This window comes from Aythya ferina (assembly GCF_964211825.1).
Source record: "Aythya ferina genome assembly, chromosome: 1".
NCBI classification, from domain to species: domain Eukaryota; kingdom Metazoa; phylum Chordata; class Aves; order Anseriformes; family Anatidae; genus Aythya; species Aythya ferina.
The window spans coordinates 91,957,082-91,982,504 of record NC_140296.1 but is presented as its reverse complement, the minus strand read 5'-3'; the positions used below and the strand labels follow the sequence as shown (position 1 = coordinate 91,982,504).

General features: G+C 41.8%; 1 protein-coding gene and 1 pseudogene across 2 annotated transcripts in view; both read left to right on the top strand.

Annotated features, from left to right (window-relative positions):
• Positions 1–295: 295 nt before the first annotated feature.
• PDXK (pyridoxal kinase) overlaps positions 296–25,423 on the top strand; it is a 46,060-nt gene continuing 20,932 nt past the window's right edge. The window contains exons 1-2 of the mRNA XM_084491843.1: positions 296–569; positions 21,403–21,457. Of these exons, the coding sequence (XP_084347969.1) occupies positions 477–569; positions 21,403–21,457 (148 nt within the window). The 5' untranslated portion in view covers positions 296–476. The remainder of the gene's footprint in view (positions 570–21,402; positions 21,458–25,423) is intronic.
• On the top strand, positions 10,073–11,093 carry LOC311430040 (ubiquitin carboxyl-terminal hydrolase MINDY-3 pseudogene; annotated as a pseudogene). The gene has a single exon. The product of its transcript is annotated as a ubiquitin carboxyl-terminal hydrolase MINDY-3 pseudogene (transcript).

The window sequence follows — 25,423 nt, the reverse complement described above, 5'->3', positions numbered from 1 at the left end:
AGCTCGCTGCCGGGGCGTCGCCACCAAATGGCGGCCAGCGTGGGGCAGGTGCGCGGAATGGCGGACCCGGGGGGGGGAAAGGACAACACGCCGGGGGCGTCGAGGCGACCCCGGGCGGCGTGTGGCGAGCGTGAGGCGACAGCGGGCGACCATGCGTGACGGGAAAAGGGGGCGGGCGGCTGCCAGCGCTGCTGCAGGAGGCGGCCCTTAGGTGGCCGCGCCGATCGCCTGACGGCCGCGCCTCCGCCATAGCGCGGCCGCCGAGGGAGAAGAGGAGGGGGACGGGGAGGGAGGGAAGGCGAGCGCGTGACGGGCGCGCTCCGCCTCCTGCTCCGGCTCCTGCCGCTGCTCCCCCCGGCCCGGTGCGGGCGGGAGGCGCAGCAGTGAGAGCAGTGGTAGCAGTGAGAGCAGTGGTAGCAGTGAGAGCAGTGGTAGCAGTGAGAGCAGTGGTAGCAGTGAGAGCAGTGACAGCAGCAATGGAGCCGGAGCGCGAGTGCCGGGTGCTCTCCATCCAGAGCCACGTCGTCCGCGGCTACGTGGGCAACAAGGCGGCCACCTTCCCCCTGCAGGTGAGCGAGCCCCGCCGCTCCTCCTCTTCCTCCCCTTCCTCTTCCTCCTCCTCCTCCTCCTCCTCCTCCTCCTCCTCTACGGGGCGGGCAGGTGCAGGGGGAGGACAGGGAGGTCGCGGGGCGGCCGGGCTCCTGTGTCGTCCCCCCCCCCCCCCATCGTCCTTCCTTCGCTGGCCGCTAACGGGAGGCAGCTGCGGGAGCCCTGGCGGCCCCTAAGGGCTTGAAACTGGAAGGGGGCAGATTGGGGATAGGTGTCCGGAGGACATTCGGGGCTGTGAGGGTGTTGGGGCGCTGGCACAGGCTGCCCAGAGAAGCTGTGGGTGCCCCATCCCTGGGGGTGCTCAAGGCCAGGCTGGATGGGGCTTTGGGCAGCCTGGGCTGGTGGGAGGTGTCCCTGCCCATGGCAGGGGGGTGGAACCAGGTGGTCTTTAAGGTCCCTTCCACCCCAAACCAGTCTGTGATGCTGCGATTCTGTCATTGACAGGAGCACAGAATTGCCTGTGGCCCCGCCACCTGCTCTGTGCTGTGGGCTTGTGGCTTACAGAGCTCCCCTTAGGGTGTCCCACGCTGGGGATGGGGAGCTGGGCTTGGTGGCCAGGGACATGTGCGAGGAAGAGAAAGGAAAGCCCCTCTGTAGTCCTCCTTTCGTGGCCAGGATGTGTAAGGAGACCCTGCCCTCTGTGGCTGTCATGTGCTGGCTTCAGAGCTGCAGAACCACAGAGTATCCTGAGTTGGATGGGACCCACAAGGGACATCGAGCCCAACTCCTGGCTTCACACAGGACCACCCAAAAATCAGACCACGTATACAAGAGCATCATAGAAATCATAGACTTGTTTGCTGAAGCCTAGCTGACAGTGGGGAAATGTTGGTGTGCTTTGAGACAAGCCTTTGTGTGTCTCGCTGTTGTCTGTTGTGAAACGCCTTTATCATATGGAACTAATCTGGAGCCTTATCATAAAGAGATCCTTGTTCCTTGACACGAACGTGGGTGCACAAACCTTGCTGTCGAAGAATCTCACTGCCAGAACAGAGTGTGTTGTGACACTGGTTATCCTCGTACGTACTTAACCAACAGTGGTGTAATCTCACTTGGCTAGACACAGGAGATGGTACACCCTGATAAATGGTGTGCTTGAGACCAGGCCTGCAACACGTTACGCGTCGCAACCCCTTATCATCAGCACCCAATTGTCTCCTGAAAATTAGTATACGGTCAAGGGTGATGTACACGTGAAGTCCACGTGTTGTAGAGAAATCTGTGTATGTGGAGACCCCTGCCTGAAGGGCTGCCGTGATCTGCAGGCCAACTATCCCTCCTTTCCTAATGGAATGATCTCTAAATTATGCTCCCTGCTCTGCAACCTATTTTTATGATGACAAAAACATGCAATAGTCCTTATTCCAGAAATCTCCAGTCTCTTAAACTGTTGTCTTTGTTTTCCTTCTGGGTCTCTTTACTGGTCTGATACCCAGACTTTCTCTGGCATGTGAGCCTCTGTATGACTTGGCAAGTTGGGTCTGGTGAGGTGTCTTTAGCTCCTGGACTGTGACACGATAAAATACTACAGCGGGTGCCCTTTGGTGTTGTAGCTGGGTTTTGCTTAGGAGGCTATCAGACTTAGGCTGTGTATTGTTCCTCAGTGCATAGCCTAACAAGAAATTGCTGGAATGGAGGAGGAAGATAGCTGGGAAATGAGTGAAGTTGGAAATTTGTATGTAGGCAGCCCTTGATGAAGTTGTGCTTGCTAGAAAGTTACTTAAACCCTGGTATTGGTGGAACAGTATTGGAGAGAAATTGCAAGCTGCCACCAAATGAAGCTTTCTTGTTTTTCATGGTGATGGGTTTTATTTTTTATTTTTTGAACCAAGGAAAGGAATTATAAGCCTAAGTCTCTTAAACTTTTTATATGACAAGGAGACCTAATGCCAGTTCTGAGGATGGGTGCAAATCTTCTTCATGGTTATATTATTTCTTGTGCTCATTTTCCTTGGTCTTTTGAATCAGTGATGGTTAAATGAGGCTTTCTTTGGAGCTCATCAGCACTGAGCTTGCCAGGCAAAACATACGTAGATGTGTGTGTGCGCTGTCTGACAGGCTGAAATCCAGACAAGAGCAGTTCAGGAATCTGCATTTGGACAGCAGCATCCAAATAGAAAACAGGTTGGTTTCCCCTTCCGTTTGCAGACTTCTGCAAAAAGATCACTTGTGTTTGAATGTCTTGATCTTGGGTGGAAGTTTGAAGTTATTTATTGAAAAAAATCCAGTGTAGCAATGTGCAGAGCAGAGAACTCTTTAGTGTCCTTTCTTAACTAGTTGTTTATACTTTATCAGGCTTCCAGTACACTAAAAGCTAAAGTATTTAAAAAGTAAGGGCGTGGAAGGGCTTGCTCTGTCCAGTATGTAATAAATGCTTTCTGTACAGCAAACACAGCAAAACAGAGAGTTGTATTAATGGAAATAACACAGCTGAGTGAGAAATACTAGAACCCTTTACACCATTTTAGGATGGAATACAATGATCTGTTTATGTCGTTGGAGGTTCTAGATTAACTATTAGGTCTTAGAGGAAATGCATGCTTGGATTTTCCAGGTAGTTAAATACTAGGAGGTGAACTGTGAGTATTTCAGTCCATATATTCAGCCCGTTGGGCCTCCCTGAAATTCCAGAAGGAGGTTTGGAAGGACGAGGAAGGCTCCAGAGAAAGTCCCAGCCGATTGATTTCACCTGGGTGCTGGACATTAGCATTTGGTGGCCTCTGGGCGAGGTTGTGCTCCTGTCTGCAAGCCAGAGACTGTTGGGTTTAGCTTGTGCATGAGTGACAACGACAGCCAAGGGGGTTTGTGCTTTCTTTTCTTACCTTGTGTTTGTGCTAATGGAACATGATTACGTGTTTTTTTTTTTCTTTTGTTTTGTTTTTGTCTGCTCTAACTCGGAGAATTTGAGAAGGAGGGTTTGTCTCTATTTTGAGTAGTTAGTTCTTGGCTTCCTTCTTGTACCTTGGAGATGGAGCAAAAAGCATGGAGAAATGCCATACATTATTGAGCTCTGGAAGACAAAATTGGCTTCTCCGAACTGTAGGACACCACCATAACAGCTTCTCCAATACAGAATAAGAAGGCCTTTTGAAATTTCTTCAGTGTTTTTCTTCCTTTTTTTTTTTTTTTTTTTTTTTTTTTTTTTTTTTCCCTGCAGAATGGGAATAATTGTCTGTGCAGGTATTGATAAGGACAGGCAAATCTCATTCTTCTCAGGCTAGTTCTCAATGGTTCTTTTCCACAGACAGTAGGGCTGCATTTTTAGTTCCTTAAATTGTAAAAAAGGATGGGAGAACAACTTTGACCAGCACAGATGGTAATTTCCTTGATACTTAAGGGCAGTCTTGAATTGCATTGTTCAGCCATGGGTATAATGTGCTTTCACGTGCTGAGACCAAAACCGTTATAAACCTATCTCTAATGATTCTCTGGTGCCTTAGCAAAAAAAAATCAGGCTTTTTTTTTTTTTTTTTTGAAACAATGTAGTCAAAAGTATCTGCAGAAGGAGGGGGAGAGAGAGAGAGAGAAGAGGTGACTGCTTGTTCCGTTTTTCAAAAACTACTCCTTTTGCATTAATTCTGTGAGTCAGAAGAAGGATGAATCAAAGATCTTTACAGAATAATTCTGGGAAATGTACCTACTGGCTCACGCTTTTTTTTTGTTACAGATCAAAGGCTGAAAAAAATAACCCTTAAACAAAAAGTAAATCCAAAGATAAAAGAATATACTTTGTATTTGTAATGTCCAAAAATTGTCCTAAATTACACATCTGAAACAAGAATTGTGGCTTTAGATTCATACCTCAAATTAAGCTTCCTTGCCTCAATGTTCCTGTAAGGTAATCAAGGGTCATATGAGGTTTTTTTATTCGTTTGTTTGCTTAAAAAAAAAGGACACTTCCCTTAGGAAGTCTTATTCATATCTGTGTAAACAGCATTTTCTTGGTATGTCAACGTCAGTTCATTTAGTTGCAAAAATGCAGTGAAGGCCATGGTCAGGGTGAGACCCTGAAAAGGACTTGTAATCCAAAAGATCCTAATGAGGTGGTTCCACCTGGAAGCCTGAATTTCTAGGAAAAAGATTTGCCATTGCTTTTGAGATAAAGAACAGAGGATGGCTCTCACCCCATAGGAAGGAGCTCCTTCCTTGTCCTGTGAGAGCTTTGATGAACTGAGAAGTTTGTAGCAGATAGACATTAGACCAGCATGGCAAGCTGGCAGGGGAAGACAGAAGGACAGAAGAAAAGACAAGAAAGTGGAAAACTCATTGAGATTAAAAAAAGGGGGGAGCACTCTTTCAGCTCACAACACTGCTTGAAGACTGAGGTAGTATCCATAACAGCTTCTACAAATCACTGAAGTAAGCTTTTTGTCCCCGAGAATCTCTAGAAACTGAAATTACATGTTTTAAAACCATAAAATCTTTGTGTATTGTCAGCAGTATTTGAACTTCTCCACTGACAAAATCTTTTGACTTGGTTGATAAAGGATTGTTCCCTTCTTCTTCTAATGTCTCACATCAGGGATATAACAAAATACTTCTTGTTTAGTGTTCCACAGCTGAAAGTGAAATTAATTTACTTTCTGGCCTTAAAAGTGTGTTAAGAACAGTGTTTAAAACAAGCAAAAAGAAACAAAAGAGTACACTGAGTTCAAATGAGTAATCAAATGAAATGATCAAGTGATCTCAATGTTAACAGTTTGTCATCTTCAGCTGATGGTGCTAATTTTAGTTTCAGTTAATGGGAAATAAAATGTTTATGTGCATCATTAATTACTCAACCTATACAGTGTGTAACACACACACAAAAAAAGAAAAGCATTATAGGTTGTGTAATAGAAGTCATTAATCTCTTACCATTCATTCTGCTGGAGAGTTTATGTAGAGGACGTGGTAGTTCATGTTGTCTGTCATAGCAATCCAGAAATGCTCAGGGATGTTCACACTGGTTAGTTATATATTACAGGTGAAAAACTGAAAAAAAAAAAAAACATTTTAAGATGCATTAAAATTTATTTTGCAGTGTGTGTTTGGGGCCAGTTTACCTTTTTAAAAGGAGGTGATAATCAATTGTGGTAAATATTTGTAAGTGACTAATGTTTTCATGGTACATTGTGAAAATTGCAACTATAGAGGTGCACGTGCTGATATTTAACATAATATTTACACTGTGATATGTGCTGTATTGAAGACCTAGTAGATATTTTTGACATAAATGTAATCTTTTGATCAAACACAACATAGCAAAGAGGAATAGGTGAAGGCGTGGAAAGATGATGACCATTTGGTGTCTAAAAGAAGATGCAAATATTTGACTTCATGTCAAGCAAAACTGCCTTCCCCTGGTCTTCCCCCTTTCTTTGGAAAATAAATGGAGCCTCCAAAAAACTGCAAATCTTACAAAAGGACTGGAAAACCTTGCCTAGAGGTGGATCTGCATGGCTTGTATGGAGAATGTCATATACTCACACAGAGAATCAGTATCAAGTGTTTACTTGGTTAAGGCATTTCTTATTAGGAAATGGCATTGCATTCTATCCTTAAGGATTGGGTTTTATGATTGTTTGAATATTTGCAGTTATTATGTCTTTTTTCTGCTCCAAATGAAACAGCTGAGAGATCTTTTCATGTGTAAACAAGGACAGATAACTGTCAATATTGGTCACATTTCTGCAAAAATTGAGTTTCAAGTTGAAGTTGATTTCATTGATACTATTTTATAAACAAACACACATTTACTTTATATTTGTAGTAGTTGAAATGTACTAAGGTGTATTAAACATAAAAGTATAATTTGAAGTATAAAACGAATCATGAATTGTACATATGAAGATGGTAAAAAGATATACCTGAGAAAAACAGGAGACATGCAAAGCTACTGATACTTTTCTAAAATCTGCCTTTCAGTAAAATGTTTGTTTTCATCTTTTTTGTTTACATCCCAAAACACTGGTCACCTTTCCTTGAGGAGCCTCTTTAGTCATTTCAGATGAAGGACACAGCATCACCCATGGCCAACTGAACACAAACCAGGCAGGTATTTTTAGACTCCTCAGACAGAAAAAACGCAAGTGAAAGTTCCACTTCAGTTGCTTGCATTGTGTGAAGAGCTGGCTCGAGTTGGTGAAGCAAGGTTAATGCGAGGAGTCTGACAGCAGCCCTGGTACAGAACATGCCAGTTCTTCTGAAACTACTGTCTGTGGGAGCATGTGCCCCCATGTAATACTCTACAGAGGAGAGAAAAATGAAGCAACCAAAGAAAACTGTCGATGAGCATAACGCTTGAAACACGCCAAGAAGACCCATGTTGATGGATAATACGCATCCCAACAGAAGCCAGACTAGTTCATCATCCTGTGGCTTGGCAGCACTGGGGTAACTTGTCATAGCAAAAGTATTACAGAGCTGAAATTTGGCTGTGCTGAACTATGTGATATTTTTCAAGCCTTTGTCCTGGACTCGTATGTGTTGATGCTAATTCATCTGTGACATCTCTGAGCTGCAGTTCTCCGAACATCTGGAACAACTGTGAATAGAGCAGAAGAGAGACCTGTGGTGCCAAAAGCTCTTATGTGGTTCATTTAAAAAACAACTCCCTTCACCTTCTGACATCCTGTGCAAATTTTAATCATGTCCCCTGGATTGGGCTGCCATTACTGGCAGCAGAAATCCTTCCATAGTGGTTTTACTTCACTTTCTTAGGAATGCAAAGCACTTCGTGCCAGAGGAATGTGGTGGCTTAAGCTAGTGCTAGAGTGTGTGCTGCAAATGGTAGAGTCTGCCTTGTGGCAGAACAAAAGCTGGGGATGCAGCTTCTGATCTGTAGGTTCAGTGGTTCCTGAAAGCAAAAGTAAATGATATTCCTGACCAGTGGAAGCTTTCCAGTCTGATCACAGTTGCTCCCCTTTTCCCCACTCTAGGGCCCAGTAATATTTTACTCCTCAGAAGAGGATATATGGAAATCTCAAGCAAAGAAGACAGAGCTATTTCATTTGCCTTGGTGCTCACCTCAAAGGGGCTCTACTTTTGTTTGTTAGTTTATTTAGCGTTAACACTAAATGATTTAGTTTTCTTCCCGAATCTTACGGTGCTTGTCTGTAGCTCCTGCACATGGTATTTCTGTTCCCCATCTTCTGTGAAGTGGGAAGAAAAAAAAAAAAGAGCTGTAACAGAAACAAATGTTGGCTAAATTCTCAAAATTTGATACTATTTTTGCAGAATTATATGCCAGAATTTATGGTGATGCATTTAGCAGTTTAGCCTAAATCTAGTCAATTTATATATATTCCAAATCTGTGTAACTTCATGTATTTTACAGCAGTTGCTGTGGGTGATGAGTACTACTGAAGAAGTTCAGGCTGAGGGAAGTCTCTTCCAGTCCAGCCTACTCATTCATCACCGTGTGGTTACTCTTACTTCTCTGCACCTTTCTCACAGGTACCAGGCACCATGTTACCTGTGGAAACCATCAGACACTCTCAACAGCTGAAAGAAACAAAAAAAAAAAGTTCAGAAAATGAACAGAACTGAGGCCAGCAGGGATGGTATTTCTTGTAGCACAGTCATTATTCACTGACGCTGTTTGTGGACCAGCACAAGCTACAACCTGTGCCACAGCTCATTCCTTTTGTAGTCAAATACTGCCAGGAGCTTTAAATCAGGGGTTCTTGTTTATGTTCTTACTGTAGTTACTGGAAGTAACATTGTGCTTCTCGTTCATGTGACGACAAAATAAATACAAGGCAACTCAGTAGTGTTAGGTTACCTGGCCTCTAGGGTTTAGTTTCATGACCTGCTGGAGCGAGTAGCAAAGCTTTAGCAACTCGCTCCTCCCTTACCAGCACCAGCTGCTCCTTCCACCTGCACAATTTCTCCATCCACTTCAGTTCTTCAAGGAAAGTCATTTTGTGAGGCCATGGGGTTAAACTGCTCTGAGGAGCCATCCCGGTTATAAATTGATCTAGTTTCCTGATCCAGTTCACTGCACAGCCCCACGGACAGTTCTTTTGGTGTAACGGAGGCGTCAGAGGAGGAACAAGCCTCGGGCTCCTGCACCTGGCATCGGCCCCAAAAGAAACTTCCTCAAAGGACGCTCATTTCAGACATCTGCTTGCTGCGAAGGAGCCGGTGAGACCTTCAGCTGTTCTCTAGAAGCTTCATGCTGTCCCTGTGACCTTGGTGTGATCTTCAGAAAAAATGATGCCTTTTTCGGGAAGTCGTGTTCTGTTCTGTTTTTGCAAATATTTGTTATCTTGCACTTTAACATCTGATACTGTGGTAGGAGAGTGGGATCCATTCATACTCTACCTAAGAAGGCCAAGTAGGGTGTACGTGCTGGGTAAAACAAATCCCTGTCTTGCAGTATAGCTCCAACCCTCCACCTTGAGTGCACACAACGTGCCTGCCAAGCGTTGTTAACAGACTGGCAGTTGGAGAATTATCTGTACCAAATGCGAGCAGCAGGATTAAACATTAAATAAAATTCAGAGGAAAGTATTGTGCTGTTGCATCACACCCGCACACACCTCAGTCACTAAAATAAGCAAGAGCTTAAGCCCATGCCTCAGCACTTGGAGCTATTGCTGCTGTGTGGGTCTGCCTCTCCTCATCAGTGTTTGTAGAGTTACTCGTGTAGCACGTTGTGCCTGATGCCAGTTGGCAGGAGTTTGCAGTGACAAGTAGGATGTTGTTGTCAGGTTGCATCCGAGTGTAGAAGGAAGTAGCATGAACGTAACGAATGTGAAATTTGCAGTGAACCTGCAGATTTTATTATTCTTCAGAAGCATGGATCATAGAATCAGGGAATGGGTTGGCGTGGAAGGGGCCTTAAGGACCACCATAGGCAGAGACACCTCCCACCAGCCCAGGCTGCCCACAGCCCCATCCAGCCTGGCCTTGAGCACCTCCAGGGATGGGGCACCCACAGCTGCTCTGGGCAGCCTGTGCCAGCGCCTCACCACCCTCACAGAGAAGAATTTATTTCTTATATCTAATCTAAATCTACCCTCTTTCAACTTGACACTGTTACCCTTTGTCCTGTGACTCACAGATGAACTGCAACTGCTCTATCTGGTGTCAGTATCAAAAGTCACTGTTACCTAATAGTAAAGAGGGGCTAGGAAAGGAGGGGAAGAATGTATTTCTTAGGGGGAAGGCAGTCAGATACCCAAAGCACCACCACGTTCTCCTTTTTTTTGTTTGTTTGTTCTTTACTGGAATAATAAGGGGGTAAACACTGATATTTCCTTGCCTTCCATTACCTTAGCCCTTATAAGTAAGTGTCTTGCTGATTTATATCATCACTTGACCCCACCTCCTGCATGCAGGAAGGTTAACAGAGAGCTGTACTACACATCCTGTGACTGCAGTTGGGCTGATCCTGAACTGAACTGGTGTAATGCATGGAGTAATGTTGAAGGGCTTGTGCATCTGCAGACACAGGAGGGTATTTGAGTAACCTTGAATGAAACTTTCTGGAATATATGAATAGGCAACAGTAGTTTTTTTAACGTTGATGAAATTTCTGAGAGGTTGGCTCCTGTTTGAAATCTCCAAAGTTCCCTGTCTGGATACTTGGCAGTGAAGCAAACCTCACAGTGTTTTTTCCCAAGGATATGGCCCTTGATGCTCCTAAAGGTCCTTCAGAACAAGCCAGAAGGGTTTTCCAAATGTATGAGCCTGAGAATAATGGCTTTATACCTGACACTCTACTAGAAGACTTAATGAAGTGTCTGGACCTTGTTTCAGGTCCTGAATATGTAAACCTCGCAAAGATCAAATTAGACCCAGAAGGACTGGGCATCATATTAGCGAGTCCCTTTCTGCAATAACTTTTCCCTGAACCAGGATCCAGATTTCCAGACTCATTCACTGTTTACCACTGCAATAGATTGAAGTGATCCAACTGTAACAAAAAGGTCGTGGATGTAGAAGGCACAGCAGTTGATACAGGCTTTGAAGAACCAGTGCTACAGACTGAGGACACTCCTGTAAAGCACTGCTTGCAAACCAAATGGCTATAGATAGAATTACTATGAACTACAGATCGATCTCCTTCCTTAAACGGATGTGTTTCATTTAAACCATTGAAAAAATGCTGGTGATGTAGAACAAGGAATTTATTAGTGCTGAACAAAATGGCTTAGAGGGAATTTTGTTGGAGACATATCATACTGTCTTCTTAGTGCCTTATATTGAGTAGATAACAATGCAAACCAATCTGTCAGGGTGGAAAGTAAAACTTAGTGGTCTGGTGAATTTGCTCCGAAGCATTATTGTGTTTTTGAGGCTCATTTGAAGGAGCATTGTTAAGGCAGCATTATCCTTCTCCTGAATTTGGCCTGATTATGTTTCAGATACATGCTGGTGTCGTGAGCCTGTTTAGAAAAATCAAGGAATACACTATCTGACAACAAATTCACTGCAGTTTCAGGCTGTTCCAGTCTTTTCTGGTCAGATGGTCTTGATCTTACAGCTAGCTCTGTCCATCTACAAATTCTCAATTCTCATGTACCGATTTTGCCGGAGCACTTTGACAAAAATTGCAGTCTGCTCTGGAAGAAGAGAGGGGCATTAATTTGCTGCTCCAGTCTTCACTATGTCCTCTGTCACGAGCAGTGCTGAAGTCAGCTTGTACATCCTGCAGGTTGGTATGCAGCTGGTCAGAGGGGAAAAGGGGATGGCACTCCAGAAGCAGAAGTAATAATAAGGCTACCTGAAGTGATCATCTTTTGGTCTGGTATGTGCTTAGGTGATGAACGTGGGAACAGAGAGCAACAATGAACTATCAAATAAATGGGTGGCCACATGCATGAAATATCCCAGGCTGCTTCATGCCGAGCTTCCTCTCACCTGCAGTCTTTTGTAACTGGAAACCTAACTTGGGAAGGAAAGAAAACAGCGTAAAAGATGCATCAGGTTTGACCTGAGAATGCAAGAAGTTGAGGTTCAGGTAGAGAAAGGCGTGGTGGTTTGGGTTTTTTTTAGGGATTTTTTTCTTACTGTGAGGGTGAACAGTTCTAACCAGGTAGTTTATTTGTATATACTTGGTTTTTGAATTGTGTTAGTCTTTGTATAGTGTATTTTATTTTAAAGTGAATAAAAGTAATCTCTTTTTTAACAAGTATCAGAGACTATCCCAATACTGTTTTTCATATCTGTTTTAGCCTTTCTTGTATTTCTGGTACCTGCCTTTATGAAATTACTTTTTCTCAAGGTCATCTGCTGTGCATTTTGTTTGTTTTTATTGTCTGTTTTGTGATGGTCTGTTTCTAACCCCAGGATTTTAAGTGGCCTCGTTGGTACCTGCCTCCAAATCGTAGAATCATCAACAATTACCTCCAGCATCGCTGTTTCTGAGCCAGTTTATATGCTCTTGTATTTTTATCTTGGAACAGTATCTCCAATCTCTTAATGATTTTTCTTTGCAGTGCCTTGTCAAGTGTTGTACTAAAATACGGCTCTATTATACCTACAGAGTTCTCATTATCTGCTTGGTATGGATTATTAAAAGCTCAGAAGGAGAAAAAAAGATTGGGTTAGTCAATAGCAATTTCAGTTCAGTTTCTCAACCCACGCCAGCCATTATGCCTGCTTCCCTAGTTGCCAGGACATGCCTTTTCTTTTCCCCAGGTTCCTTTATCCGAGCTGAATTTGTGTTCTGATTTTCTATATCCAGTACGATGTATGTTTTGTGATCCTGTATCAAATGGAAGGAGCTGCAATTCAGTGAAAGAGCTGGCACACAGATGGTGAGAAGTGCAAGCAGCAACTGGAAAATCCTTTCTCTTTCCCCTGCTCCAAATTAACGTGATGACAAGTTTAAAAAGCTAAACTGTGTTTCTGCTCCAAAATTGTGTTTCTGCTAAAGAAATACAGTGGAGAAATGATGTTCACTGGAACGACAGCGATGGCTGTATGAGATAAAGTCCCAAACTGTAGCACGTCTATGCAAATCTCTTGTAATACACTGGATACTTAAGAATGTTTCGTGGCCTGGTACAGAGACTTTTTTACTGGGAAGTAGTGCTGCCATTGCTTAGCAGGGGAAAAAATACACAAACCCAACTCAATTAACCAGTTTGACAGGGTAAATTTAACTGTGGCATTAATATTAATGTTGTAAATGACTTTAATGACTTTCAATTAAGCTCAGTATTAATATATCTAAAAAAATGGGATGGCGTGGTTTTGGTTGATGCGGTAGAGTGATTCTGTAAACGAACACAGGTTTAAGGACACACCACAAGATTTCTTGAAAATTCTTCGTAAATTCTGTCTCCTTAAAACTCTCTAACCCCACTTGTTTAAGTATGTCTTTATGCTATAAAGCTTGCACAGAAATCTTATAAAACTATAGAACAACCCTATATGTATCCTGTTCATGGCAGTAAAGCCATCTGGGATCTAAATGTGGGTGAGGAGGGAGAGCCTCGGGAAGAAGGCATGATCATATAGCAGGGCTCTTCAGACTTGGGTTTTATGTTGCTGTGTGAGAGAAAGGCCCTCAGAGATTAATGAGACGTGCCTTGTGCAGTCCTTAGCAGGGCAGCTTTTGGTCTCAGCACCTACATCCTGCTGCTGATGGGCTCGTGCTTAATGGTTTTCAGGTGCTGGCCCCTCACATGGGGCACCACACACACTCTGCTAATGCACCCGTCTGCCTTTAGCTTCTTTTTTGGCTCAGGACCATTTATTCGAGTGCTTTATGCCAATTCACCTTACTGTTGACTTTCCTTATGACAGCTGTATTTGTGGAGGCAGGGAAGACTGTAATTAGGTAATTATTAAGTGTTTGTTAATTAAAATTCACAGTCACCGTTAAGATGTTTGTGTTGGCATGAACTTCACATTCTGACGCTTAATAAAAAGTGTGTGTGTGTCTATGTCGTGTGCTTCCATTAGCTTCTGAAAATTCAACATTACATTTTGTTTTGAGTATATTGGCAGGCTTTCATAAAAAGCCGTGAATTTGTGGGGAAAAATAGAGGGGTTTCGAGTCGGATGTAGTTGTTGCAGCAGCAGGTGGCACGGTCTCTGTTCTGAAAAATGGAAGTGCGATACCATACGCGTTGCATGGTACCGTGCAGATCAGTACAGCACGCAGATGGAGTAGGAATAGTGCAGGATAGTTGATTCTGCACATCGTAAATCCCACAAGCTGTTCTTTACAGGGAGCAGGGTCTTGTTCCCAGCTGTATGCTTGCTTACAAGTGTGGAAGGAACGGGGCACGGGCATATTGCATCGGAGGTCAAGTGATGCTAGCTTAAACACGAGGCTTTGCAGAGTGATGGTGCCATTTCTTGTCACTGTCTGCTGATAATATTGTTTCAGAGGAGCTTAACACTTGACCAGATCTCAGGGCTGTAAGAAGTCATGCATTTTTAATGCTTTAAAGTATTTGGAACAGGATTTATTTTTCACAACCCCCATTACGGAAATCTGTAGTAGTGCTGCGTTTAAGATAGCAGGATGATAGACCACGTCCTCCAGATGTCTTCCTTCTACTTCTCAAAAAGGCAGCACCGTGGTTAGAAAGGATTTGGAAATACAATATCTAGAGGTTAGATTGTGATGATCTAGTTGTGCTTTACAACTTGTGTATCTTGATCAAGAGCCCAAACAGCTGAGAAACCTTCTAGTAGCGCTAACAGTTTGTTTTGACCAGGAGGAGGAGTGCATACACTGAGATGTTTGAACACAGTATACTCTTTTCGGACTGGTTTAAAACCACATCCTACCATCTGTGATGCTTCCTTGCTACTCAGAGTCTCCACAAGGATGCGTTTTCTCTGCAGAGCCGATCACTCTACATTCAAGCAAGAGATTGTTGTGGAGCATGGTAGGTCAGACCATTTGCTAACTTGCGAGAGAGTTGCCTCACCATCACGAAGTGAAAGCAGTGAGGTCTGCCTGGATTTCGTGACTTTGTGAATCGTTCCCAGGCATCCCATTCCCAAGCAGCTGAAGTTAGTGACTGTTTCTGAAAATATACCTGCATGTAGATCTTGCCCAATACAGGAAAATAAATTAGTAGTACAGTGGAGTTTACTTATCTCAATCCGTGCTTAGGAATTCTGCACATAATTCACCAGCTACCTTTTTAGGCTCTATCTGGGTGGGTTTGATTCGCTTGTCTAATCTATGTTAACCTTCTCACTATTATTAATATTTACTGCTGCTTTACCCAAACTCACCAGTCCGTTTCCACCCATTGGCATAAAGGACGTTATCTACCTTTGATGGTTCATCATTTAAATGCTCATTGAAAGTCTCGTCGTCTTTCCATAAGCTTTCTGTATAATATTCATATCTAGTTAAAACTAGAAGAGTTGATATGCAAGGGAGTTAATGCTGAATTTATTTCTGGGAGAACTAGCTGCATTGAAGTCAAATCCTCCTTTCAAAAGTGGAGTCTAAAAGTCTTGCTTAGCTTGAGCGTCTAGGTAGCAGAATTTATTTAGAAGAATCTTGTCCTTTCTTTCTCCTTAGCCAGTGCCATTTTCTTGCCAAATTGCATTTCCCTTGGAAATAAAATCACCTTTTAGAGTTGTGAACAAACAATTTGTATAGCAAGATTTTCACCAGTGACACATTTGTAACTCATATCTGGATGTGAAGCTCTAATTTTACATGCAAGAAATGAGGTTCCTTGTGTTCACAATAAGTGAATTTTCATGAATGGTAGACTGAGCTTGGTTTACAGTTCTGACTTCTGATATTTTCTCTGGATTTGTGGTTTACAAACTTTCAGGGTTATGGGATCACTTGGAAAAATAGGTTTTGCTGTGTTTGTCTGGTATGGTAAAACCAACATTTTCCAAAATCAAGAACTTTGAAGAAACTGGAGACGTTGGATGGAGGTCTCTGCCTTGCTTCATGAGATACAGGTAGCAACCTGTGAACATTTATTAGGGGACATGAGTAATATGGAAGAAACGTGTATGCAGTTTACATAGCCTTATATAATCTATATAAATCTATATAAGTTATATAAATAATAAAATTTTTCCCTCACGCTGCTTTTCTTTCTCCCTCACATTGCTTTTCTTTCTGCCTTTCACTCATTGTTGCAGATTTTTCCTCCAGCTTGAGTTGCATTACTGCTTGGTGTTCTTAGTTTTGGACTGTAAAATGAAACACCGTTGGAGGCACGTACAGACTATGCTGCAAAGTAGAGAGGTATTTTTAATTGAGTTTCATTCCAGCAGAACTAGGTCATTGTTCTCTAAGATTGTCTGAATTAAGTACAAACTAAAGCATTCTAGTTAAATTGGTCCATTGCTCGTTTAACAGTGAAGAACGCAATGTCTTTACTGACAAAGCCAGCGTAGTTAATAATGTAAACATGCCATGGTGCTGGATTTTATCCTTCTAACCAAAATTTTAGGATGGGAAGCAGGTGATGATACATTTGGTGTCATTTACATGTGGATACACACAGATTTGTCTTCCTTTTTTTTTTTTCCAAACTGAATGCAAAAAGAGAAAAGCATAAGTTTGGAATACTTTGAAGTATGACACTTTTGAAAACTTTTTTTAACTTTTTTTTTATTTATTTTTTTCTCCAGAGAAGCATGGTAAAATTGCGGTACAGATTTTATGCAGACACAGCTACAGTAACAGCTTTTATCATTTCTCAAAAGCATTCCTCAGAGTAAATAAAACTATTAAATGAGAATTCATATTAGTATTTACTCTGCAGCACAGCTAATCTTGCAAGTTAGCCGTTTTGTGTCTCAAGTGATATTACCAATCATACAGCAAATAGGATTATGAGTTTAAAATGGTTTATTTTATTTGTCTTCAGACCATTGGTACATAACGTGGTTTATACAAATATAAAAATAAAGCTTAGCAATTTTTAAAGCTGAATTTGAGATGTTACATTCAAAATCTTTAATATCTCTATTGCTACAGTAATGTTTTCTGTAACATAGAACAGTTTTCTTGTTTTGACAATCCTCCCTTACACAACAGGCACAACTTTTACCTCTTGAAGGAAACGAATGTTTCTAATCTGTCATTTCTAACAGTCTTTGTTACGAGCTCTTTGCAGTGTGTTACCAGCTCTTTGCAGTGAGGGGATGGCATCTTTCAGCGTATGTATGATTGAAAAGTTTGTTAGAATGGAAAGGAAGACAGTAAATTTTAAACAAAGCTCTTATCTTACCAAGAAATACATTAACATTGGCAAATCCAAAAGGTTGCATTTTTGGAGGTGAACCAGAACTGGGAACTAACTGTGTATATATTTATACAGCAAGATCTTTTCTATGTATTTGGGACTTCAGGGAAATCTTTTTTTTTCTTCTTTTTTTTTGGGGATGGGGGCTTCTTATTTCCTTGGATGTAAGTTTAAATTACTTCTGTGCTTTAGGAAAGCGAGGTTTTTGGTTCCTTTTTCCAAAAAGAGTCAACATTTTAAAGTGTTGTTCATGTATTTTAAAGTATCTTCCTTATTATTGCGTTCTTTTTCTCTTGAACCCCCTCACTAGCTGGAAGATGTGTCTTCTTGCAGACCTGGTGCTGCACAGGTGACACAGCTCCTGTTCCTGAGGCTGGAAGGGCACTTTGTGCTGGATTTAAACAGGGCTGGGTGACATTTGGCCCTTTCCTTCAGTTATTTGTGAGGAAGAACTCAGCCTCATTGGATCTCATGCATAATGTTGGAGTATGTTTTTCGTGCCAGCTCTTTCTTGAAATGCATTCTGCTCCAGTGTGTGTATTTTATTTAATCTTCCAAATATTTTCCTGAAATCTGTCATTCAGCTCTGCCAGCCATGCCTTCCAAACACGAGACTCCTCTATTCTTGATGTTTCACGATGTAACTTCAGAAACATAACAGTTCTGACTCCTTTGGTGAAGATACTTTAAAAAAAGTTGGAATTGCCCATTTCCCTCTGAGACTTGTGTCAAAGTAAACATCACTATATGACGTGATAGAGGCAACCTGAGTTTCTTAACTTTGTCTGACGTGTTTAGACTGGAGGCTGAGAGATTTGGGATGAACTCAGCCATCTCTTTCCTTTGAAGTGTGCTTATCATCCTTACCCAAACGGGCTGTGGGTATAGATCCGCCCAGGATTTGCAGTTCTGTGGGCAAATGATACTTATACAGACTGACAGCAGAAGGAGGGGATGGAAAGCAGGAAGTGATCTGTGATGAGAGACCAGGTCATCTGAAAAAGCGGATAAGGATAATGTGGGAGATGTATGTCCCTGGTAGTTGGAGCCTGGACGCTTGCAAAGTACCTGCCAAAACCCACATTTCCAAAACCTGAGGCGGGACTGTCACCATAGGACCCTTCTGAGAGCGGGACAGGGGAAGCAACACTAGGTACGCACTATTTACAAGCAGGTATGGAGAAGCAGTAAATGAAGCGTTATTGTGCATTCCAGAGTAGGTTCAGTCCCCACACTAACCAAATAGAATCACAGAACCATTAGGGTTGGAAGAGACCTCCAATATCACCTGATCCAGCCATCCTCCTGCCACCAATGTCACCCACTAAACCATGTCCCTAAGCACCATGTCCAACCTTTCCTTCAACACCCCCAGTGACGGTGACTCCACCGCCTCCCTGGGCACCCAGTTCCAACACCTGACTGCTCTTTCTGAGAGGAAATGTCTCCTCATTTCTAACCTAAACCACCCCTGGTGCAACTTGAGGCCGTTCCCTCTAGTCCTATCACCAGTTACCTGTGAGAAGAGGCCGACCCCCAGCTCCCCACACCTTCCTCTCAGGCATTTGTAGAGAGCAATGAGGTCTCCCCTGAGCCTCCTCCAGCTCCCTCAGCCGCTCCTCACAGGACTTGTGCTCCAGGCCCTTCACCAGCTTTGTCGCCCTTCTCTGGACACCTTCCAGGGCCTAGTTTCTGAAGGAGTTAGTTCTGATGTAGGCAAAATCCAAGCAGAGTGATTTCCTTCGGTTTATTTACGCAGAGGTGAGAGGAACACATGCGTGCATATACACACACACAGAAAAGTGGGTGTTTTAGGATCCAGAGTTGGGCCATTTTGTGTACGTAACAGGCTGATATGCCAAGAAATTCAGGGAACAGTAGAAACGTGGTGTATCAGTGGGTATGAGGTGAAACTGTCGCTATGTCAGTACAGGCATTTGTCACACTGGTGGAGCGGGCAAAGTGGCACGTGTGGCTTCTGCCGTATTTATCAAGCCAAGCACAGGGACAGCTGCACACTTCAGTGAGCCATGATAAACCATTACCAGCTTGAGCTTGTGCTCTGGTGACTGAACACCACAAAACTGCTGTATGGATCTAACGTTATAGTTACTTGCCATATCACCTGCAGGTTTTGCTGAATTACTGCATTTTGATTGCCTGTAAAATTAGGGGAGGTGCTGAGGTGACAATTTAACTGGCATTTATGTACATATTTACTTCAGAAACACGAACGTAGATTTGTTTCAGTGTGTAGAGAAGACAGTAACCAAAGTGGATTGATTTTCAATAAGTGAATTAAAATAAGTAATTTAAATCTGTTTCATGTTAAGAAGCAAAAAAAAAAATGATAAAAATAAATTTAGTCCTGTTTTGAATTTACTCAAACCAGAATTTCAGTACAAATTAGACAGTGTGACAGCGTAGACTAACACCATCATGTGATTGTTACAGGGACCTTAAAGGCTTTTTAGCTTTTTTAGTCTGTTTTGTGCTGTTGAGAAGTATTTTACCACATGTGCAGTTAAGCTAACCTGACATCTAGCTGTCTCCGAGAGAGATGGCCTCCTTTATATTATCGCTTCTGCTGGCTGAAGCAGATAAACTGGCAACCCAAACCAAAAAATCCCTAATCCTAGAGAGAAGTTTGTTGAGAAATGAAGTGGTACCTAGTGCTGATGGAGAGAGCAAAGAGGGCAGCTCTTGGTGGTGGCAGGCAGCTGTTCGAGTGGCTATCCATGCTGCAGAACAGCCCTCACTGCAAGATCTGCATGTGCTCGCCTTCCCCAAAGCACCATGTGTAAACCCGGTGAGTTAGGAGTCACAGAAAGCCTGTTCTGACATACCAGGTGATAAGCAGTTGAAGAGATGTGAGCTAAGTGTTGCACAGGGATGGGTTAATTCCCGGTTATTGCCAAGATGTTGGAAGGAAATTACAATTTCTTAGTTCTGTTCTTTGCCAGGAGGGGAACTGAATCCGGGGTGACAATCTTTTAGAGGCAGTGCTCTCCTTTCTTTGCAGAGCATGTGCAGACATCAAGGGTAAGGTCGTAGCACTATTGCCATGTTCTCACCTTGTTCATTCCTTGGTCTTTAAAATAAAATCTACCAAGAGGAAACAAGAAACTGGAGCAAGAGTAGAAGCTGAATTTAATTTTAACTTGATCAGGCTGAGACAACCCACCATTCTGTCTGTCATTAATGTAAGATTACTTAGCTGCCTAGTTAACAATGAACAGAAAGCTTTATTAAATATTGCAGTAAGAGACTTAGTAAGACCCGTTCAGACACTGAGCTGTAGCACGACAGAAGTGCAGTGCCTGCAGGCAGAAGGAGCTATCCATTGCAGCACATACATCCATCTTGTAATGACCCAGGGTTTGAAATAAGGGGCTTGTTACCTAATGGCTTTATGTGAGGGAGCAAGTACAAGCACTGAGGAAATCTCATGTCTGCTACAATACACACAGAGATTTTTAATGCATGTGAAGGGGTTGCCTTCGTGATGAAAAGAGAGAGAGATGTGCTTCTCAGTGAAAAAACGTGACTGGTAAAAGCCTCATTTATTCATTCCCCCCTCCTCAGCAAATTGCCTGAAAATGGATCATAAACAGTGATGCATCATTACTGTTATCTCCTGGTATGACTCACTGAGCCATATATAGCAGCTCTTCTTTTGAGGAGAATTCTTACTCAGAGCAAGTAGGATGTGAAAGCAAATATTAAATGTCAGACTGTTATGTCACTGCTGCATTAGAATTTCTCTGGTTGTAGATAAAAATGTCTAAAAATGGCTTGAACAGTAATCCCTAATTCTGTTGAACAGGTATTATCAAGCAAATAATCCTCGTTAGTTTTCTCCTGACTTGGTGTTCTTATTTTCAAAATATTTATCTCTTTTTGGGCAACAGGAATGTGTTTGTTGATTGCACTAGCAAATTGTTTCTTTCAGTATTTGGTTTGCTGGTAATGCAAGGTAGCAGATGGGTTCGGAGCATGCTTTAGGCTTTTTTTTTTAAGTTTGTCCTTTTAGAAGGTCTTTCTGTTTGATTGCCTAATTTTCCCCCAATTAATTCTCTCTGATTTCTTTCTATTCTCTTAGCACCAAGCTGTAAAGAACCTACTTGTGAAATCCAAGTATTGCTCATCGCATTGATCCCTTTTAGGATTCTTCTGTCCTTTTTTTAGAAAGATTGGCTTTCTGAAATACGAACAGCATCCTGCCTCCATATTTTGCATTCATTTATTACCTTGAAATTCAGACTGCTTTTCTTGCCAAGAAAAACTAGCCAAGGCTTTCTTCGTGGCTTCTGTCATTGCTGCTGGGACAACCTCTCCATCCTTGTCCCCAGATGAACTCTTGCCTGAGGATTCAGGGCTCTGTTTTTCTGATGTTGTTGCCAATGTCACTTTTTCCATTCTGTGCTAAAGTACTGCATCGTTTGTTTATGTTGCATGTATGTTGACTCAGCTTTCACTGCGAAACAGCACTAAAAATTTTTAAAAGTGCTCTGAAAAATAAGAATGCTGTCTTACGTTTTGTGATTCCAGTAACATATTGACAAAGCTGTATTAGTAAAAGAAATATTGCTGTGTTTTGTTACAGGTTTTGGGATTTGAAGTTGACACTGTGAACTCAGTCCAGTTTTCAAACCACACAGGTAAAATATTTACATGTACCTTAAAGACACCACGTCAGCTGTACTCAACGTGTGGCTCAGCTTATCACATGACAGTAGAAAAGAGTTCTCTTTCACTCCAATTTTCAGGATATCAGACATAAATGTAATTTTCGGGTCTCTCAGAAGTCTGTGGATTTGGGATTAGAGCATGATATGACATGGAAATGGCCTGTTCTGCTACTTCAGAGTGTGAGTTTCTTTTATTAGGCAGTAACATAATTAGCTCAGAGAATGAGATAACACAACTACGGCCAGCTGAGCAGCCAGTTCTGTGAACAGGGAATTAGTCTTCAGTACTGCATTCTGTACCTTACGGCCCTATGATGCTCATAATCACATTACCAACCACAAACATCGGAGTAATACCAAGCTAAACAAAACATTCCCACTCTTTGTGTCCATCCAGAAGGTGAGCAATTATCCTAAAATCACATTTTGGAGAGAGGGATGAGGTGTTAATACATTTGGGTGTATTTTTGCTTGAGTCCTAAGCCTGAACGTGAACAAAATATGATGTACTCGCATCATACTTTTAGACTTTTTAATATGCACAATGGTAGAAGACTTTATTTTTTCAAAAGAAAGGTGAAATTTCTTTATTTTAAAAAACCTTTCACCCATAAAGGAGCACCGAGTGCCTTGCTGTTTTTGAATCAATGGAGACACATCTACTGTAATGGTGGTGACAGACTGAGGGGAAATGTACTCTAGGTAAAATCAAGGGACAAATCTTGACTTCAGTGACTTAGAAAAGAGCAAAGGGGTTTCTGACAAAAAAAAAAAAAAAAGACAAATACTTAGGTAATATCCTAGTCTCTCAGAGGTACAACTATTAATCAGCTGCTAAATTTTGGAACAGAGAGCAGATAGGAAGCCTCTGCTGTCTCTTAGCACGTTCACCTCCAGGCAGCTTTCAAAAGCTTATAAGATGTTCCTATCATGGAAGGAATTTCATATCAGCAGGGTTTCACCCTGGAAAGAGAAAGCAAATACTTCAAAGGTAGGTAGAAAGCCATCTCTTCTTGTTGAGGAAAGTCGTGAAAGAAGTAATAATTAAACAAAGACTTGGGGTTTCTTTCCTGGCTCAGGCAAAAAGCTATTTATTCTGCTTGCAACCTTTGGCACAGTACAAAGGTTTGCTCATGCTTTAAGAGATGTTTTGATCGACCTATTTTGTTAATGTATTTAGTTCTGGAGTTTGAGATTTCGATATTTTGGTTTCTTTTGTTTCATTTTCGATAGCTGGGTAAAGCTGTTGTAATCGTCCAGGAATTGAACAATTTTTTCACCTGAAGTAATAACTAAAAACTGAAAATGGATTAGCACCTGTCATTTGTTGGCCCTCAGTTTTAAGAATAAAACAATTTCATAGGGCATTAAAAGAGCTTAATAGAGTTTATATTGGACCAAAACCTGAATGTGCCTGAAGTTACATTACCAATAGGATGACCAGACAATGAAGGAACAAGAAATTAGCAATTTACTTATTTATTTTTAAGAAGGCACAATTGAACATCCCAAAACTAAAAATGTCTCTGAGATCACAAGCCTTTCAAATATTTGGAACTTTTAATTTGTCTTCTGGTATTTAGGAGTCATGTTATCAGTTTGTTTTTTTTTTTTTTTCTTTAGTCTTGATTGTCTTAGTAAATGTGGTTAAAAAAAAAACACAAAGACTAGTGCACAATCTGTTGACTTTGGGCAGCAAAGTTTTCAGAAGAATATCAGACTACAGTAAGTCCTTGGCACTTGTCAAGAGTAAATAAAAGGAGGTTCTATTTAGAAGTTTTGGTTGTTTGGATGAATAAAGAAGGAATGGAAAAGAAAGGAAGGGGACGTATTCCCTTTTATGACAGGTATCGTTTTCTAATGCTTGTTTCTCCATGAAATCTCTTCCACCCTTTCTGAAGTTGTAGATTCTGAGCCCAGTTTTGCAAATCCAGAGGGCTTTGCACCTTCCCCCTGATAGAGGAACATCCAGTGGTGTCCTCACAGAGACTTTTGTCCAGCCTGAACATTTATTTATGCATGCCTGCACACAAGTCGATGTAAGTGCAGCCTGTGCTGCTGCTGGGACTAGTGAACAGGACGTGACTTGTGTCTGGAGCAGTGCCACAACACACAGGGATCATGTGCTGGATGAACTGGGGAGAAAACTGGTGATTTACTTAGGAGAACAGCATCTTATGAGAAACTTTGCTGTGGTCATGATTAAAGCTGAAGAGTAATCTTGTGCTTCAAAGTCTAGCTGGGAACATAGTTTCCAAAAGAGTGCAACATGCCAGGAGGGGCAAAGGTAGCAAAGTGTGTGACGTGGTGTTTGGACATGGCCTTCTTTCTCTCCTCGTCTCCATCTTTAAACTTGGTCCTGTCAGTGAAAGATAAAACACAGGGAGAATTCATGACTAACAGGCCTTCTTCAGTGAATCATTCTAGCTCTTTTTTTTGGCCCTGTTTTTAAATGATTAAGATACCTCAGGGCTATTTCTGCTGACTTCTGCTCAGAAAATTCAGCCTTCTTTAGTCTCTGATAATCCTGAAATTCGGAAAATGTGTTTTAAATCAGCTCCCCTGGGAGAACAGTTTGTCATATTGCTTGGCGAGGAACTTTTACGCTATGATTAGAGTGACTCACCCTTGAATGGCATCGTGCTTCTTGTACAAATAAAAAAAAAAAAAAGCTGTCATGCAACCTACAGAGAGTTTGGGCTTTTTATTCTCTTACTGTTTTGTTTGCAAAAGCATCTCGTTGCCTAATATGCAAAAATAAGAATCTAGGTTGTCTTTTTCTTGACTGCATCATTGTTTATTTTGGGAGGTGCATCTTTTAATTCTTATGCGATTTGTATTTTTGCTAATGATAAGCATGTAACATGCTTACTTAGCCATCTAAATCTTACCTTTGAAGTTGTTCCAGAACAAATAGCCTGTTCCCACCCCCCTTTTTTTTAAAGCAAAATACTTTTGTCTTCCACTTAATGGGAGTGGAGTGCATGGTCGGATTGATTGGTAGGTCTGATACATGAGAAATTACATCTTGTTGATGTGATTCCTCACAGTCTGCCACCCATATGCACTCACTCACGCCTGCGATGTGTGGGACAAAAAGAAAAACATCCCCACTTTTGCCTAACAGTGGTAATATTTTACTCCCACACTGGCCAGCTGTAAATAATGCTCTAGTTCTGCCCAGGGGGGAATTAGGTTTCTCTATTTCTGGTTCTGTTGAAGCCCTCTTGGTAGCTGAAGATTTAAGTAATGTTTTAAGACCAGGTTATCTGCAGAGTTTGCATGTGAATTTCGTGGCACAGGTGAAAGCAGATTGCTTGCCCGCCACATGCTTTAAACGCTTCATCTTCCTTCCTTTTCCCCATGTGAAATACTTGGTTATTGAAGCCCCTGGGAACAGATCTGCAGGGAGCACCACAGGAGAGCTCAAACCTCAGAGCAGAATGCTTCGCGTTGGAGAACAAAGACGTCGTACACGCCTTGCTGTGCTTAACTGGTTTTATTTGGTTTGGTTTGGTTTGGTTTTTCTTCTGGTATGCCTGGGAGTTTTAGTCTGTTCTTTTTCTCATTGTTTTTGAAAGTAATTAAGAAGCTTATAAATACATTCCAAAGGAAAAAAAAAAAAAAAAAAAAAGTAGCATTGGAGGAAGGTTAGAAAGAAAAGTATGTAAATGTATCTTGAATGTAGTGCGAGCTGTTTCTCTTATTTATTCTTTTAGATACAGGTGAAGTAAGACATCTGCTTGGAGACTAATGAATAAGTTTATCATTTTAGAGGGATGAGGGGCAGGAAGCATCATGTCTTACATGTTTTTCATTCCCTCAGTTGCTTAAAAACAAGTATATAAAATTCACCTGCAATAAAAGGCTATAATACAGGTAAGTAGAAGGGGTATACAGATGTTTAATGGTTTATGTTCAACTATGTGTTTAAAA